The sequence below is a fragment of the Caretta caretta genome, chromosome 15 (genome assembly GCF_965140235.1).
Source record: "Caretta caretta isolate rCarCar2 chromosome 15, rCarCar1.hap1, whole genome shotgun sequence".
NCBI lineage: Eukaryota > Metazoa > Chordata > Testudines > Cheloniidae > Caretta > Caretta caretta.
This window is the reverse complement of record NC_134220.1, coordinates 246253-265940: the sequence shown is the minus strand read 5'-3', so window position 1 is coordinate 265940 and position 19688 is coordinate 246253. Positions and strand designations below refer to the sequence as shown.

At 48.5% G+C, this 19688-nt stretch overlaps 1 protein-coding gene across 3 annotated transcripts in view; it reads right to left on the bottom strand.

The window, feature by feature from the left end:
• Positions 1 to 1564: 1564 nt before the first annotated feature.
• Positions 1565 to 19688, bottom strand: part of GAL3ST1 (galactose-3-O-sulfotransferase 1) — a 47989-nt gene continuing 29865 nt past the window's right edge. For 2 of the 3 annotated variants that reach the window (XM_048821778.2, XM_048821779.2), the window contains 2 exons: positions 8996 to 9129; positions 1565 to 6350 (listed from right to left, as the gene is read on the bottom strand). In XM_048821778.2, the coding sequence (XP_048677735.2) occupies positions 5201 to 6350; positions 8996 to 9129 (1284 nt within the window). In that variant the 3' untranslated portion in view covers positions 1565 to 5200. Of the gene's footprint in view, positions 6351 to 8995; positions 9130 to 12771; positions 12816 to 19688 lie in introns of all 3 variants that reach the window. The other variant, XM_075120145.1, reaches the window with a different exon arrangement.

Below are 19688 nucleotides of genomic sequence, written 5' to 3'. Positions count from 1 at the left end.
TGTGAGCTATTAAACAGCTGCCACGGTTCAGTCCTGGGTCAGATGAATCCTGCAGCGTCTCCAGAGGGTGTTGGGCTGCAAAGCAGCCTAGAAGTGTCAGTTATCACCGGCTGCTGAGGGATGGGACCTTTGTGGTGGCTGTGCCAGCAGCTGCTTCACTTATATAAATCCTGCTACCTGCAGGTCCCCTACTTCTGCCAGCATCCTCGAGTGCTGTGCAAAGGCAACGCAGCTGCAAGGAAACCTGGGTTCATTGCAGGATCTTGGTGTTTTATTTGCCGCAAGGGGCATTTTTAGATGGTCCTGCACTTGCACACATGGTTAAAGGTAAGTGTGTGGACGTTTGTAGGATTAAGGCGTTGGCATCTGTACTGCTTCAGTGGCCCGGGCTCCATTCTGAATATGGGTCTATTCCTGGCTCTGCCGCTGGCTTCCTGGGTGAACTTGGCAAGTTATAGTCTTACCCTGTGCCTCAGTTTCCCCATCTGTAGCATATGGATGACAATACTGACCCGCCCTATCATAGAATAGCATCATAGAATATCAGGGTTGGAAGGGACCTCAGGAGGTCACCTAGTCAAACCCCCTGCTTGAAGCAGGACCAATCCCCAATTTTTGCCTCGGATCCCTAAACGGCCCCCTCAAGAATTGAACTCACAACCCTGGGTTTAGCAGAGCAATGCTCAAACCACTGAGCTATCCCTCCCCCACACTGTAATGTTCATGGGTGGAAAATGCACAAGCATGAATGTGATTCTTTCTCCACACTCTGAGCGTCTGTGCAATGACTGGGTTAACTCAGTGCAACCCGTGTGTGGACACTCACTTCTGTTTTAGAGCGCCTGACTCACTGATTTCTTACTGAGTTAACCTAGGGCACTGTAGAGCTCTCTTAACCAGAAACAAAACTGTCTGCACCAGGGCGTTGCATTGATTTACCTGCATCAATTTCTAATCTGATTTAGTACGAGTGCCGTGTTCCCATGCAGGCAAGGCCAGATTAGGACACCACTCACTGAGCAGTGGCAGTTGCTGGAGAATCCCAGCAGGCCCTGCCAGTGAAGCATGCTGAAGAAGATTGCCAGAAGGGGAGTTGGATAGGTTCTCCCGCATAGGCAAGCGCTGGGGACCCCCAGCAGTGAGTCAGAAAGGCTGCCTGAGAATGGATCCAGGAATCTGGCATCAGCAGGGGGAATTGCTGGGGGACTGCAGTGGGGCGGCAATGGCAGGAAGAGTCAGGGAGGGGGAAACTCAGCTGGGAAAGCCCTTTCCAGCAGGAGTAGCCAGCGACAGCTGCTCAGGATCCAGGAATAAGGCTGTGCCCACCTGCTCTCCATCTGCCCTCCTGGGATTTCCTCTCAGGAGGTCAGGCCTGAGCAGAAGAGGTCAGAAGGGGGGAAATGAAATCAATCTGCCCTCTGCAATCAATGGAAGCAGACTTGTCCCTTGGGCTAGGTCCCCCTATCTCCTGAGGCTGCTGCCCCAGGAGTCTCCATATCCATTGCTAATGGGGCCAAGACCCCCCTGCCAGCTCCCGGGGGGAGAAGAAAGAGACCACAACAAGAACAGCTGAACGGTTCATATATTAAAAACTGTCAAATATACAGTATAATTGTCATACAAAATGATCATTTTATTCCCTGTCTTTCCAAGCAGAGCAGAACGTTAGACACCCTCCCACCAAGGAGTATCGATGGCACCCAACGGCTACAGCCGGGAGAGGAAGGAGGCCGTTTGACAGCAAGGTCTGGGGTTACCTTCCGCTTTAAAACATGCGGGCGGTGCACAAGGACCACAGATCCCCGCCTGCGTGGCTCCTTCTGCATCTGAGCATCTTCAAAGACAGAGCAGGGCGTGCTGGCACTGCCATCCCATAGGCCACCCCGAGGATGCGGCATCGTACTCTGCTCCACTGTATGCCAGTTAGGGGTTGCCCTTAGGCTCCCGCCGCAGCCCTGGAGACGGTGCTGAGAACTAAGGACTGGGGCAGGGCTGACGGGGCACATGACCAGCTGCTGCCTCCTGGAGTCCACTCACAGGGGAGAGACAGGGACCAGCCTTCCCACAAGCTGCCTGCTCTCACTCTAACATATCCCCCAAGCCCTGTCTGTGAGGCAAGTCTCTCTCTTGTGCAGCCCTGTGAACCTGGGGCCTATGCTCCAAGCAGGTATCTTTGGGGGTGGGGGCATCACCCCGGCTCTCATCTTCCAGCCACCTGCAACCAGCTCCTCTGCTGATGCCACACGCCACCGCACCCCAATCCCCACCGTGCCCCCTCTGGAGCACCCTGGGCTGCAGATTCAGCAGAGGACCCCTTTGCCAGCAGCCGCATATGGGCTGCGGGGGGAGAAGCCTTTAGCGCTTTCCCTGCTCTCACTGGGCCTCCTGTCACTCCACGAACTGCTGCCCCTGGGTGTGAACCGAGTTGCATATGGCCACCCCAGCTCCCCCAAGGCCATGGGAGGCTGAGTCCATGGGATGGGGGCGGAGGGCCCTGGGCTGCAAATGCAGGACAGGCAAGTTCTCCCCTGCTGGAAATTCCTGGTGTTGCTGGGGGGCGGCTGGAATCTTGTCCCCCTCCCCTACTGCCAGGGAGTCTCTGGCTGCTGCATTCCCAGAGTCCAAGCTCATGGTGGCAGGTGGGCCATAAAGCTGGGGGATTCAGTGCCAAGCGGGGACTCCCCCAACCCTTCCCCTCTTCAAACAGTGCTCCCTGAAAGGTCTGCCCTCAGTCTGCTCTCGCCACCCTCCCTCCTTGCCTCTGTGCAGCTGGGTTGCTTCCATCCCTTTCCAGGCCTGGTGCTTTGGTTACTCCCTGTGTAGCCCGATGAACTGTGCCTCCTAGCTGCACAGCCCTGGGGCCCCTCCCTGCTCGCTGGCTCCCTCCTAACACATCCATGATGGCTGCTGCTCAGCCCAGTGCCTCCCAGGCTGATCGCCCTCATACTAAACACCCTGGTTGGGTCCCCTTGCCCTTCGGCTTTGTCCCATTCTCCTGAAGAGAGGTGCAGTGGCTGCAGGGCTAGCGGGGGGCTCATTGTGAGGGGTCACAAGCATGGCAGCTGTTGGGAGCTTGTCTCCTGTTCCCTCTTCCCCTCTGGACTCCCCACCCCAGCCAAGCCTCAAAGCAAGAAGAGAAAGCAGGGAACATGCTGTCCTGCCCCCTCAGCCTCTCTCCCAAGCCCTCCTGTACCCCCACCAGTTCTCACCAGGTCTCGTGGCTCACACCCAGCCTCCCCTCTAGGGAGGGGCACCATGGGACCCTCGAACTGGTGGTGTGGGGGCAGGAAGAGAACACACTCTGCTCTGCTGGGAGCCAACCAGCCATGGTCCAACAGGAAGACAGGAAGCTTGGAGCACTGAGCCCATGGTGGCTCAGGGAATGATACACACATGGCGACTGGAGCTATGGGTTACAGTGGAAACCTACCATCCAGTATCCAGCCGTAGGCATGAGACCCTGCAGCAAAGGATCTGACAGTGGCCAGGTTCATGCAGTGAAACCTCCACAGGCAACAGCTGCTGGAGGCTGGGATTTGGTTGGCAGACACCCTGAAAAGACTCTCTTGTTTTCTTTTGAACCTGCCAGGCTGGTTAGAAATTCAAGGACCACAAACAAACCCACAGAAGGCTTGTGTAGTGGGGTTTTTATACATGCCTGAAACTCAAGTGTTGATGCTGCTTCAAACAATATAGTCATTTTGCTGGCTGCTAGTCAATAATGTGTTATAAGGACCCATGGTCAACTACAGACTGTCTGAGCTCACTGAACACCATAAAAACACGTACATGGAGGTTGAGTTAGGTGCAGCTTGAGCTGGTAATATCTACCACTTGGAGTAGTATGAATCATGCATAGCCTGTTCAAAATCAGTGCTATGGGAGAACTAGTTTGATTAAATGTGACACGTTGGCCGTCTTAATGTATTTAAGGACCGCTGCCTTGGTTGTTATTTCCCATATATGGACTGGTCTGAGTCAGTGCAGGCTGAAGACTGTTGTGGCCAACTAAGCCCTCTGATGCAGATAAAAACCAGCATGTAGACACATATTGACTTTCACACACAGACTGTATGTGGTCTACATGGAACTGACAGTCTCTAGGCCAGTGTGAATTAGTGCAAATGGCTGTCTCTAGAATGGACAGAGAGTACTGAGTATTGTCTGGTATATCAGCCATAGTGTGACTTGTGCAGCTCTAAACAGATATGCAGGCAAACAGGCTGGTCAGATTCACACATACTGAGTGAAATATGCACGCAGATCCCCATACACCCGATAACAGGTTGGTCTCTCTCTCTCTCTCTCACACACACACACACACACACACACTGTAATACATCCATCTCTTACATCCCCTACACAAGATCTGGATATTCACTGTACGGTATTGTACACAGCCACCACATGTCAACCATGCACAGATTCCTGTATGTACACCCTGCACACACTGAAATACACACAGTGACATAGTGACACACCTAGAGAGACCAATGTTTGTTGCAGAGTACTGTTACACTTTGTATTTGTTGTGTGAACAGATCAATCTCTCACACACACAGAGAATCCTGTAATGTAACAGGCTAAGGCTCCCCCTGCAACCACCAGCAAATATACTGACCACACCCCCATTAATACCAGTGTTCACTGTCATGTACTATTTACACACACACAGAGTAATGTGTGGTTCACAAGCGCACTCACACCCAGAATATACAGTATAACATATCTGACATACCTCCCAACCCCGAGATTCCTTCGCACATTGCAATGCATTGCACACACATTCTTGCAGCTGGAGTAAAGCACACACATTAAAGCATACACCCATCAGTGTGCAGCACACAAAACCAGTCATCAGTACAAACAAACACACACTCTTGCAACTCCATATCTTGTCTCCTGTTTACGCTGTGACAGGTATACTGCTATTAACATGAGTGAGGTACCCAGGCTGGGATCCCACTGCCACAGACGGTGCCCCCATTACTTTCAAATAGAAGCAAGAAGAAAACACATTGTGAAAAGCAATATTCCATGTTGGAGCCTCAAGTCAGTTCTGCTTGTTGACGACATGTCATGTCCTGCATCCAGCCAACAGACATAAGGAAGAAACGAAAATGAAAGCACTTGGTTCTCCTCTTGGGTGAGGATGAGGGCAGCGGAGGGGAGGGAGTTGGGAACAGCTGCAGTTCACATGTTACCACTTTAAGAACTCCCGCACGTGGCTCCAGAGCTTGGTGATCCAGAGGTTGACTCCCAGGTCAGTCAGGTACTGGATCTCAGGTGTCAGCATCTTGCGGCACAGCTTCCGGTGCTTCTTGTTGATCTTCTTCTTCAAATTGTAACCCAGGATGGACTTCTGGCCCAACGGCTGCCATGGCTGCATGGAGGACTCCTGGATGGCGTTGGCATCCACAGGGCGCCCTCCATCGATGCAGATGCTCTTCATCTTCTCATTCTCCCGGTGCAGCTCGGCCACATCCCTGGCCATTCGCTCCCACCCATAGGCCTCCACCTTGCGCCAGAAGGTGGCATTGAAGTAGCGGTAGAGCTTGGTGTCAATGAGGTTCCAGTAGGTGGCCTTCTCATAGAGCTCACCTGTCAGCTTGGAGACAGTGGAGTCCTTGCGGGCATTGAGCTTGAAGTAGAGGACGTCCTCCAGCTCCCAGCACAGCAGGTCCTTCAGGAGCACTAGGGACTCATCAAAGTACTCCAACAGCATGACCAGATGGAAATGTTGGTTGATCTCCTGGATGTACTGGTCCACCAAGGGGCTGTTGGCATTCATGTTGTTGTCATAGCCCAGGTCAAAGAAGAGCAGGTTCTGGAGGTAGTGAGCGTTGAACCCGTTAGGGTCATAGTAGTGCCATGGGTCACGGAGGAATTCTGCCAGCTTGTCCTCACCTTGCAGCTTCCAGGTGAGGGGGATGATGCGCCCAAAGTAGTGGAAGGAGGACTCGAAGAGGTAGGCAGGGTCACGCAGCACTGTCAGAAAGATGGTGTCAGCCGGCAGTAGCTTGCGCACCTCCTGGTACTGGAAGCGCATGTGGTTGCAGATGATGTTGAAGCACATGCCGGGCTGGTAGTCCTGGACCTGGCTGCGTTCGAAGTAGGAGGGGTAGTAGAAGTCATTGCGGCCATTGGGGAAGGCGAACTTGAGGCGGTGCTTCTCACCGAAGCGGAAGAGTATGTTTAGGATGGTGCTGCTGGCTGTCTTGTGTGTCTTCATGAACATGATGTCCAGCTTGGGCAGACACCCTTGCCCCAGGGGACTGTGGGTGCTGTTCACCACACCTGGCACCCTGGCCTGGGCAGGATAGGAGGAGCAGGAGTAAGGGATAGGAATGCTGGAGGAAAGGAAAGAACAGGCACATCTGTGAGGGCTGGATCTCTGCGCTGGCCTTGCTCAGCCACCATGATCCCCAGTGACTAGCCACGAGGACCCTGCAGAAAAGAGCCATTCCTTTCAAAGGGAGTTTGGTTCTGGGGAAAGATGCTGGCTCAAGGGCTCTGGGCACTGGAGCCCTCTCTTGATCCCCTGAATAGGTACAGCACAGACAGCCACATGGCAGGTTCCCCAAGGACCAGCTGTGGGGTGGAGAGGAGACCAGACTCTGTCTAGCTATTTTGACAGAGCCTTTTCCGTCAGTACCTGGGCTAGGTCCATGGCCCATTCAGTGCTCAGCCTCTCTGCTATCATTGCCAGCAAGAGTGCCAATGAGTGCAGGGGTGATGTGCACACCTTCCCAGCAGGAACTACCCTGACATCACTGTAAGTAACCTTGGCCTCTGCACAGCCATCAGCTGGGAGCTGCTTTAGTCACTATGGGGGCGGGGGGGATGCGCAAAAGGAGTTAGGCTCCTAACTTCCATTCCACCCCGCTGTCCTGGGCTCGACTAGAAACAATGGCTGGGGTGAAAGGCTCCACGCTCCATTCCCAACCCCTGAGCCAACCAATCCCCAGGAGCCAGCATCCTTTGGTACGAATGCAGTGAACCAAACTCTGCCATCAATTGCCACTGATCTGAAGTCACAATTTGGCCCCAAGGTTTGAAAGCAAGTTCGTCCTTTCAGAGAATCATGGCAGCCTGAGGCCAGCACTTGTCAGGAACAGTGGGGTAAACTGCAAAGTCAGTGAGGATTTCACTAGAGTTACTATGGATTTACACCAGGGTGACACAGACTGGAATCCAGCCCCTTCCCTTCACTCTGTTGCTGAGGTGCTTTTCTGGCTGGATTGCGGGACCTTTGGCACTTGCAATAACTGAAGCTGTTGGATTTTGTCTCCTCTCCCCTTCACCAGATTAAATCTGTATGTGGCAGCAAACACCCGCTCATCAAGTCTGATCTTCCCTATTCTGAATCTATCTATTGATCTATGTAAAGAGTTTTATTCTGCTGCCCATCACTGTAGTATCTGAACACCTTCCACATAAAATCACTAGCAATAGCAAAGTCCCTGGTGGACTTATTAGCGTCTCTGAAACCACTCCTTGGAGAAGTCGTTTTTTAAAGTGGGGAAAGCCCCACTGATCCCTGCTGCCAGGAGGGGTGGCGGGGGTACACAGGGTCAGCCTAAACCTCGCCCTCCCCCTGCATCGATTAAGAGGTGGGAGCCAGGCTGTCTCTCATTGGAGAGGGCATGTTCCTTAGTCTTCAACACGGACCCATATTGGCTCTAATGCTGCAATAGTGCAGCCCTTATTGTCCCACCTCTGTGCAGTCCCCTCCCTTTACCCCAAGGAAAAGGAGGAGTTTGTCCCTGTGAATCGGCAGGAGCCTGGAGGTTTCACTGCTCTGCCATTTCTGCACTGCCAATTGTCCTTTCCCTTCTCATTCGAGACACAGAGCATTTGGCCAGAGTGCAGAGAGCTGCCTGAGGAACGGCTTCTAGGTTGGCGATAGCTCAGGCTCAGTGTGAGAAGCCCAGGGACTGGGGAGGACATTGGGACCGAAGGCTGCAGTGGACGGGGCTATCGTTACACTGGGCTGTGTACAATTGGGTGGCTGTTCCCATGTGCAATGAGACTGGTGTGTCTCAGCCCAGTTCTAACACACGCGTCCCCATCACAAACACCTCCATCATGACTGGCACCCACTGGCCTCTTGTCAGCAGCCTCAGGATAATTTCGTGAGACAGGAGATTGAACTCTCCTTTAGAAGGGATCCGGCCAGGGCAGGACTGTCCATCTACTGCTCTCCACCACGGCTAGATAATAATTATACATCAATACAAAGCTCTAATGCAGCACCTTGCATCTGTAGATCTCAAAGGCGTGCAAGTGAGAAAGCACACAGGCGGGTAATGTTTCACAGATCAGAATAGCCCATCACAGGTAAAGGCAGCTGAGCAAGCCTCTCTGGCCAAGGGGGCTCAACTTTGCCCTGCAGGATCCACAGCTAGGGGCATGGGAGCTCTTCCAACAATCGGCTCTCTTCTGAGAACTGGGGTGTTGTTTTAGGACATTTATCCTTGTCCATTAGAACTGGACTGAGCCCCCCAGTTGACTTCACACAGACGACAACTTTCAGGATAACACCACTACAAAACCCCACCGTGGCAGTGAGTCTCAGAGCCCAGGGCAGCCAGCTTGGGCTTGTGAGACAAGGCTAACAATAGCTGTGTAGGTGCCAGGGCTCGGACTGGAGCCCAGGCTCTGAAACCCGGCCAGGGGTTTGTGTTTCAGAGCCGGGGCTCCAGCCCCAGCGAGAACACCTGCACTGCTATTTTTAGCCCTGTAACGTGAGCCTGAGTCAGTGGACGTGGGCTCTGAGACTCACTGCTGGGGGTTTTCTTTGCAGTGTAGCTGTACCATTGCACTCCTGGATTGAATCCACCTGGGCTGCAGCTGACCCAGTGTGGCTCCGTACCCCACCTGCCAATCCCCTGAGCCAGCCCTTCCCCACCCCTGGAGCCAGCATTTCTGAGCGGCTGGAAAGGAGCTGTTCTAGAGAAAGCGGAGACCCTCTGCCAAGGCGGGACTCACTCACTCCATCATGCTGACTTGCAGAGGGGGAATGATGTAGGAGTACAGCAGCAGCATGAAGCTGGTCAGGACAGTTCCCAGAACAAGCCCCTTGCACATGGACCTCCAGTGCTGCTTCTTCTGCAGCATTGCGGCCACCTGCAAATCCCAGAGAGAAGAGCAGTTAGGGAGGCAGGCAACCAGAGAGGAGTCTTCAGTAATTCCCTAGAGACAGACAGAGAGTGAGAGGATGGCCCAGGGAGAAGGGATGGGAAAGGGAGAGGAGATGCGGAGAACACGAACACGCCTGGGAAGAAAAGAGTTTTGATTCCTAGATTATTACCCCATCAGGGGCAACTGTGACCTGTGTCTGAGCTCCTGCGTACCTGAGAACTTCCCTGAATCCATCCCACCTGAACTAGAGCAGAGCTTCTACAAAAACAGCCAATCGTGCTTTAAAAATTGCATGCGATGGAGAATCCACCACAACCCTTGGTGAACTGAGCCAATGGTTAATTACCCTCACTGCCCCTTATTGCTAGACTGAGCTCTTCTGAAGGGAGGTGATGGACTCTCCATCCTTAGAGGTTTTAAGGCCAGGCTTGACAAAGCCCTGGCTGGGATGATTTGGTGGGTGTTGGTCCTGCTTTGAGCAGGGGGTTGGACTAGATGGCCTCCTGAGGTCTCTTCCAACCCTAATCTATGATTCTATAATTCTATGCTACCAGACTCTGCTCCATGTATACAAATCAGTGATGTCTGAGAGCTAGCGTGCAGTGGTTCTCAGCCAAGGTTAGATGTACCCCTAAGAGTACACAGAGGTCTTCCAGGGGGTACATCAACTCATCTAGATATATTATCCTAGTTTTACAACAGGCTACTTAAAAAGCTCTAGTGAAGTCAGTACAAACAAATTTCATACAGACAGTGACTTGTTTATACTGCTCTATGTACTACACACTGAAATGTAAGTACAATATTTATATTCCCATTGATTTATTTTATAATTATATGGTTAAAATTAAGAAAGCATGCAATTTTTCAGTAATAGTGGCTGTAACACTTTTGTATTTTTATGTCCGATTTTGTAAGCAAGTAGTTTTTAAGTGAGGTGAAACGTGGTGATAGGCAAGACAAATCAGACTCCTGAAAGGGGTACAGTAGTCTGGAAGGGTTGAGAGCCACTGGGCTAGTCTACACTACAATTGCACTGATGTAGCGCATATGGAGAATGCTCTCCTGTCAGCATAATTACTCCACCTCAATGAGAGGTGGAAGCTGTGTCGGTGGGAGAAAGTCTCCCGCCAACTTAGCACTGGTATGGACTTGCATCATTCGGGGGGGGGGGTGATTTTTTCACACCCCTGAACTACATAAGAACATAAGAATGGCCATACTGGGTCAGACCAAAGGTCCATCCATCCCAGTATCCTGTCTGCCAACAGTGGCCAATGCCAGCTGCCCTAGAGGGAGTGAACCTAACAGGTAATGATCTAGTGATCTCTCTCCTGCCATCCATCTCCACCCTCTGACAAACAGAGGCTAGGGACACCATTCCTTACCTGGCTAATAGCCATTAATGGGCTTAACCTCCATGAATTTATCTAGTTCTCTTTTAAACCCGGTTATAGTCCTAGCCTTCACAATCTCCTCAGGCAAGGAGTTCCATAGGTTGACTGTGGGCTGAGTGAAGAACTTCCTTTTATTTGTTTTAAACCTGCTACCCATTAATTTCATTTGGTGCCCCCTAGTTCTTATATTATGGGAACAAGTAAAGAACTTTTCCTTATTCACTTTCTCCACACCACTCATGATTTTATATACCTCTATCATATTCCCCCTTAGTCTCCTCTTTTCCAAGCTGAAAAGTCCTAGTCTCTTTAATTTCTCCTCATATGGGACCTGTTCCAAACCCCTAATCATTTTAGTTGCCCTTCTCTGAACCTTTTCTAATGCCAGTATATCTTTTTTGAGATGAGGGGACCACATCTGTACGCAGTATTCAAAATGTGGGCGTACCATGGATTTATATAAGGGCAATAAGTTTTATTCCCAATTTTATTCTCTATCCCTTTTTTAATGATTCCTAACATCCCATTCGCTTTTTTGACTGCCGCTGCACACTGCGTGGACATCTTCAGAGAACTATCCACGATGACTCCAAGATCTCTTTCCTCATTAGTTTTAGCTAAATTAGCCCCCATCATATTGAATGTATAGTTGGGGTTATTTTTTTCAATGTGCATTACTTTACATTTATCCACATTAAATTTCATTTGCCATTTTGTTGCCCAATCACTTAGTTTTGTGAGATCTTTTTGAAATTCTTCACAGTCTGCTGGTCTTAACTATCTTGAGCAGTCTAGTATTGTCTGCAAACTTTGCCACCTCACTGTTTACCCCTTTCTCCAGATCATTTATGAATAAGTTGAATAGGACTGGTCCTAGGACTGACCGTTGGGGAACACCACTAGTTACCTCTCTCCATTCTGAAAATTTACCATTTATTACTACCCTTTGTTCCCTGTCTTTTAATCAGTTCTCAATCCATGAAAGGATCTTCCCTCTTATCCCATGACAACTTAAATTACGTAAGAGCCTTTGGTGAGGGACCTTGTGAAAGGCTTTCTGGAAATCTAAGTATACTATGTCCACTGGATCCTCCTTGTCCACATGTTTGTTATCCCCTTCAGAGAACTCTAATAGATCAGTAAGACATGATCTCCCTTTACAGAAACCATGTTGACTTTTTCCCAACAATTTATGTTCTTCTATGTGTCTGACAATTTTATTCTTTACTATTGTTTCAACTAATTTGCCCAGTACAGACGTTAGACTTACTAGTCTGTAATTGCCAGGATTATCTCTAGAGCCCTTTTTAAATATTGGCGTTACATTAGCTGTCTTCCAGTCATTGGGTACAGAAGCTGATTTAAAGGACAGGTTACAAATCATAGTTAATAGTTCCACAATTTCACATTTAAGTTCTTTCAGAACTCTTAGGTGAATGCCATCTGGTCCTAGTGACTTGTTACTGTTAAGTTTACCAATTAATTCCAAAACCTCCTCTAACGACACTTCAGTATGTGACAATTCCTCAGATTTGTCACCTACAAAGGACAGCTCAGGTTTGGGAATCTCCCTAACATCCTCAGCCGTGAAGACTGAAGCAAAGAATTCATTTAGTTTCTCCACAATGACTTTGTCGTTTTTAAGTGCTCCTTTTGTAGCTCGATTGTCTAAGGGCCGCACTGGTTGTTTAGCAGGCTTCCTGCTTCTGATGTACTTAAAAAACATTTTGTTATTACCTTTTGAGTTTTGGGCTAGCTGTTCTTCAAACTCCTTTTTGGCTTTTCTTATTACATGAAGAAAAGGAGTACTTGTGGCACCTTAGAGACTAACCAATTTATTTGAGCATGAGCTTTCGTGAGCTGTAGCTCACGAAAGCTCATGCTCAAATAAATTGGTTAGTCTCTAAGGTGCCACAAGTCCTCCTTTTCTTTTTGCGAATACAGACTAACACGGCTGTTCCTCTGAAACCTCTTATTACATGTTTACACTTAATTTGGCAGTGTTTATGCTGCTTTCTATTTACCTCACTAGGATTTGACTTCCACTTTTTAAAAGATGCCTTTTTATCTCTCACTGCTTCTTTAACATGGTTGTTAAGCCATAGTGGCTCTTTTTTAGTTCTTTTACTGTGTTTTTTAATTTGGGGTATACATTTAAGTTGGGCCTTTATTATGATGTCTTTGAAAAGTGTCCATGCAGCTTGCAGGGATTTCACTGTAGTCACTGTACCTTTTAATTTCTGGTTTCAGAGTAGCAGCCGTGTTAGTCTGTATCTGCAAATAGAACAGAAGTACTTGTGACACCTTAGAGACTAACAAATTTATTAGAGCATAAGCTTTCGTGGGCTTCAGCCCACTTCATCGTATGCCTAGAATGGAACATATAGTAAGAAGATATATATATATACATACAGAGAAGGTGGAAGTTGCCATACAAACTGTAAGAGGCTAATTAAGTAAGATGAGCTATTATCAGCAGGAGAAAAAAACTTTTGTAGTGATAATCAAGATGGCCCATTTAGACAGTTCACAAGAAGGTGTGAGGATACTTAACTTAGGGAACAGATTTCAGAGGAACAGCCGTGTTAGTCTGTATTCGCAAAAAGAAAAGGAGTACTTGTGGCACCTTAGAGACTAACCAATTTATTTGAGCATGAGCTTTCGTGAGCTACAGCTCACTTCATCAGATGTATACCGTGGAAACTGCAGCAGACTTTATATACACACAGAGAATATGAAACAATACCTCCTCCCACCCCACTGTCCTGCTGGTAATAGCTTATCTAAAGTGATCAACAGGTGGGCCATTTCCAGCACAAATCCAGGTTTTCTCACCCTCCACCCCCCCACACAAATTCACTCTCCTGCTGGTGATAGCCCATCCAAAGTGACAACTCTTTACATAATCAAGTCGGGCTATTTCCTGCATAGATCCAGGTTTTCTCACATCCCCCCCACCCCCATACACACACAAACTCACTCTCCTGCTGGTAATAGCTCATCTAAACTGACCACTCTCCAAGTTTAAATCCAAGTTAAACCAGAACATCTGGGGGGGGGGGGGGGTAGGAAAAAACAAGAGGAAACAGGCTACCTTGCATAATGACTTAGCCACTCCCAGTCTCTATTTAAGCCTAAATTAATAGTATCCAATTTGCAAATGAATTCCAATTCAGCAGTTTCTCGCTGGAGTCTGGATTTGAAGTTTTTTTGTTTTAAGAAAGCGACCTTCATGTCTGTGATTGCGTGACCAGAGAGATTGAAGTGTTCTCCGACTGGTTTATGAATGTTATAATTCTTGACATCTGATTTGTGTCCATTTATTCTTTTACGTAGAGACTGTCCCGTTTGACCAATGTACATGGCAGAGGGGCATTGCTGGCACATGATGGCATATATCACATTGGTGGATGTGCAGGTGAACGAGCCTCTGATAGTGTGGCTGATGTTATTAGGCCCTGTGATGGTGTCCCCTGAATAGATATGTGGGCACAATTGGCAACGGGCTTTGTTGCAAGGATAAGTTCCTGGGTTAGTGGTTCTGTTGTGTGGTATGTGGTTGTTGGTGAGTATTTGCTTCAGGTTGCGGGGCTGTCTGTAGGCAAGGACTGGCCTGTCTCCCAAGACTTGTGAGAGTGTTGGGTCATCCTTTAGGATAGGTTGTAGATCCTTAATAATGCGTTGGAGGGGTTTTAGTTGGGGGCTGAAGGTGACGGCTAGTGGCGTTCTGTTATTTTCTTTGTTAGGCCTGTCCTGTAGTAGGTAACTTCTGGGAACTCTTCTGGCTCTATCAATCTGTTTCTTTACTTCTGCAGGTGGGTATTGTAGTTGTAAGAAAGCTTGACAGAGATCTTGTAGGTGTTTGTCTCTGTCTGAGGGGTTGGAGCAAATGCGGTTGTATCGCAGAGCTTGACTGTAGACGATGGATCGTGTGGTGTGGTCAGGGTGAAAGCTGGAGGCATGCAGGTAGGAATAGCGGTCAGTAGGTTTCCGGTATAGGGTGGTGTTTATGTGGCCATCGTTTATTAGCACTGTAGTGTCCAGGAAGTGGATCTCTTGTGTGGACTGGACCAGGCTGAGGTTGGTGGTGGGATGGAAATTGTTGAAATCATGGTGGAATTCCTCAAGGGCTTCTTTTCCATGGGTCCAGATGATGACGATGTCATCAATATAGCGCAAGTAGAGTAGGGGCTTTAGGGGACGAGAGCTGAGGAAGCGTTGTTCTAAATCAGCCATAAAAATGTTGGCATACTGTGGGGCCATGCGGGTACCCATAGCAGTGCCGCTGATCTGAAGGTATACATTGTCCCCAAATGTGAAATAGTTATGGGTAAGGACAAAGTCACAAAGTTCAGCCACCAGGTTAGCCGTGACATTATCGGGGATAGTGTTCTTGACGGCTTGTAGTCCATCTTTGTGTGGAATGTTGGTGTAGAGGGCTTCTACATCCATAGTAGCCAGGATGGTGTTATCAGGAAGATCACCGATGGATTGAAGTTTCCTCAGGAAGTCAGTGGTGTCTCGAAGGTAGCTGGGAGTGCTGGTAGCGTAGGGCCTGAGGAGGGAGTCTACATAGCCAGACAATCCTGCTGTCAGGGTGCCAATGCCTGAGATGATGGGGCGCCCAGGATTTCCAGGTTTATGGATCTTGGGTAGTAGATAGAATATCCCAGGTCGGGGTTCCAGGGGTGTGTCTGTGCGGATTTGATCTTGTGCTTTTTCAGGAAGTTTCTTGAGCAAATGCTGTAGTTGCTTTTGGTAACTCTCAGTGGGATCATAGGGTAATGGCTTGTAGAAACTCGTGTTGGAGAGCTGCCGAGCAGCCTCTTGTTCATATTCCGACCTATTCATGATGACAACAGCACCTCCTTTGTCAGCCTTTTTGATTATGATGTCAGAGTTGTTTCTGAGGCTGTGGATGGCATTGCGTTCCGCATGGCTGAGGTTATGGGGCAAGTGATGCTGCTTTTACACAATTTCAGATGGACATCGTACCAAAAGGACTGAAGGTAAAAAATCCATTACAATCTACATACCACACAGACTATGCTGACAGCTTGTGCCTCACGCTCTCAAAGAAACTGCGGAATCACCTGATCAAGATCCTCTACAGCAAACAGGGAAAGATTAAGAATGAGCTCTCAAAAATGGATACTCTCATAAAGAACCAACCTTCCACACAAACTTCCTCGTGGCTGGATTTTACTAAAACTAGACAAGCCATTTACAATGCACACTTTGCTTCTCTACAAAAGAAAAAGGACACTAAACTTTCTAAACTACTACATGCTACAAGGGGCCACAGCAATGGTTCCCTCACCCCACCTAGCAATATTGTTAACCTATCCAACTATACTCTCAGCCCAGCAGAAGCAGCTGTTCTATCTCGGGGCCTCTCCTTCTGCCCCTCCACCCCCACGAACATGATACAGTTCTGTGGTGACCTAGAATCCTATTTTCGACGTCTCCGTCTCAAGGAATATTTCCAAAATACCTCTGAACAACATACTAATCCACAGAGGTCTCCCTGCCAACACTACAGAAAGAGGGATTCTAGATGGACTCCTCCTGAAGGTCGAAACAGCAGACTGGACTTCTACATAGAGTGCTTCCGCCGACGTGCACGGGCTGAAATTGTGTAAAAGCAGCATCACTTGCCCCATAACCTCAGCCATGCGGAACGCAATGCCATCCACAGCCTCAGAAACAACTCTGACATCATAATCAAAAAGGCTGACAAAGGAGGTGCTGTTGTCATCATGAATAGGTCGGAATATGAACAAGAGGCTGCTCGGCAGCTCTCCAACACGAGTTTCTACAAGCCATTACCCTATGATCCCACTGAGAGTTACCAAAAGCAACTACAGCATTTGCTCAAGAAACTTCCTGAAAAAGCACAAGATCAAATCCGCACAGACACACCCCTGGAACCCCGACCTGGGATATTCTATCTACTACCCAAGATCCATAAACCTGGAAATCCTGGGCGCCCCATCATCTCAGGCATTGGCACCCTGACAGCAGGATTGTCTGGCTATGTAGACTCCCTCCTCAGGCCCTACGCTACCAGCACTCCCAGCTACCTTCGAGACACCACTGACTTCCTGAGGAAACTTCAATCCATCGGTGATCTTCCTGATAACACCATCCTGGCTACTATGGATGTAGAAGCCCTCTACACCAACATTCCACACAAAGATGGACTACAAGCCGTCAAGAACACTATCCCCGATAATGTCACGGCTAACCTGGTGGCTGAACTTTGTGACTTTGTCCTTACCCATAACTATTTCACATTTGGGGACAATGTATACCTTCAGATCAGCGGCACTGCTATGGGTACCCGCATGGCCCCACAGTATGCCAACATTTTTATGGCTGATTTAGAACAACGCTTCCTCAGCTCTCGTCCCCTAAAGCCCCTACTCTACTTGCGCTATATTGATGACATCTTCATCATCTGGACCCATGGAAAAGAAGCCCTTGAGGAATTCCACCATGATTTCAACAATTTCCATCCCACCACCAACCTCAGCCTGGTCCAGTCCACACAAGAGATCCACTTCCTGGACACTACAGTGCTAATAAACGATGGCCACATAAACACCACCCTATACCGGAAACCTACTGACCGCTATTCCTACCTGCATGCCTCCAGCTTTCACCCTGACCACACCACACGATCCATCGTCTACAGCCAAGCTCTGCGATACAACCGCATTTGCTCCAACCCCTCAGACAGAGACAAACACCTACAAGATCTCTGTCAAGCTTTCTTACAACTACAATACCCACCTGCAGAAGTAAAGAAACAGATTGATAGAGCCAGAAGAGTTCCCAGAAGTTACCTACTACAGGACAGGCCTAACAAAGAAAATAACAGAACGCCACTAGCCGTCACCTTCAGCCCCCAACTAAAACCCCTCCAACGCATTATTAAGGATCTACAACCTATCCTAAAGGATGACCCAACACTCTCACAAGTCTTGGGAGACAGGCCAGTCCTTGCCTACAGACAGCCCCGCAACCTGAAGCAAATACTCACCAACAACCACATACCACACAACAGAACCACTAACCCAGGAACTTATCCTTGCAACAAAGCCCGTTGCCAATTGTGCCCACATATCTATTCAGGGGACACCATCACAGGGCCTAATAACATCAGCCACACTATCAGAGGCTCGTTCACCTGCACATCCACCAATGTGATATATGCCATCATGTGCCAGCAATGCCCCTCTGCCATGTACATTGGTCAAACGGGACAGTCTCTACGTAAAAGAATAAATGGACACAAATCAGATGTCAAGAATTATAACATTCATAAACCAGTCGGAGAACACTTCAATCTCTCTGGTCACGCAATCACAGACATGAAGGTCGCTTTCTTAAAACAAAAAAACTTCAAATCCAGACTCCAGCGAGAAACTGCTGAATTGGAATTCATTTGCAAATTGGATACTATTAATTTAGGCTTAAATAGAGACTGGGAGTGGCTAAGTCATTATGCAAGGTAGCCTGTTTCCTCTTGTTTTTTCCTACCCCCCCCCCCCCCCCCGATGTTCTGGTTTAACTTGGATTTAAACTTGGAGAGTGGTCAGTTTAGATGAGCTATTACCAGCAGGAGAGTGAGTTTGTGTGTGTATGGGGGTGGGGGGGATGTGAGAAAACCTGGATCTATGCAGGAAATAGCCCGACTTGATTATGTAAAGAGTTGTCACTTTGGATGGGCTATCACCAGCAGGAGAGTGAATTTGTGTGGGGGGGTGGAGGGTGAGAAAACCTGGATTTGTGCTGGAAATGGCCCACCTGTTGATCACTTTAGATAAGCTATTACCAGCAGGACAGTGGGGTGGGAGGAGGTATTGTTTCATATTCTCTGTGTGTATATAAAGTCTGCTGCAGTTTCCACGGTATACATCTGATGAAGTGAGCTGTAGCTCACGAAAGCTCATGCTCAAATAAATTGGTTAGTCTCTAAGGTGCCACAAGTACTCCTTTTCTTTTAACTTAGGGAAATAGATTCAATATGTGTAATGACACAGGCACTCCCAGTCTCTATTCAAACCTGAGTTAATGGTATCTAGTTTGCATATTAATTCAAGCTCAGCAGTTTGTCCTTGGAGTCTGTTTTTGAAGCTTTTCTGTTGCAAAATTGCCACCCTTAAGTCTTTTACTGAGTTGCCAGAGAGGTTGAAGTGTTCTCCTATTGGTTTTTGAATGTTATGATTCCTGATGTCAGATTTGTGTCCATTTATTCTTTTGCATAGAGAATGTCCGGTTTGGCCAATGTACACGACAGAGGGGCATTGCTGACACATGATGTCATATATCACATTGGTAGATGTGCAGGTGGACGAGCCCCTGATGGCATGGCTAATGTGATTAGGTCCTATAATGGTGTCACTTGAATAAATATGTGGACAGAGTTGGCATCGGGCTTTGTTGCAAGGATAGGTTCCTGGGTTACAGAGTAACAGCCGTGTTAGTCTGTCTTTGCAAAAAGAAAAGGAGTACTTGTGGCACCTTAGAGACTGACCAATTTATTTGAGCATGAGCTTTCGTGAGCTACAGCTCACTTCATCGGATGCATACCGTGGAAACTGCAGTAGACATTATATACACACAGAGACCATGAAACAATACCTCCTCCCACCCCACTCTCCTGCTGGTAATAGCTTATCTAAAGTGATCATCAAGTTGGGCCATTTCCAGCACAAATCCAGGTTTTCTCACCCTCCGCCCCCCCCCCCCCCCACACACACACACACAAACTCACTCTCCTGCTGGTAATAGCCCATCCAAAGTGACCACTCTCTTCACAATGTGTATGATAATCAAGGTGGGCCATTTCCTGCACAAATCCAGGTTCTCTCACCCCCTCACCCCCCTCCAAAAACCACACACACAAACTCACTCTCCTGCTGGTAATAGCTTATCCAAAGTGACCACTACAGACTAACACGGCTGTTCCTCTGAAACCTCTCCCTACAATGTGCATGATAATCAAGGTGGGCCATTTCCAGCATAAATCCAGGTTTTCTCACCCCCCCCACCCCCATACACACACAAACTCACTCTCCTGCTGGTAATAGCCCTTGAGGAATTCCACCATGATTTCAACAATTTCCATCCCACCATCAA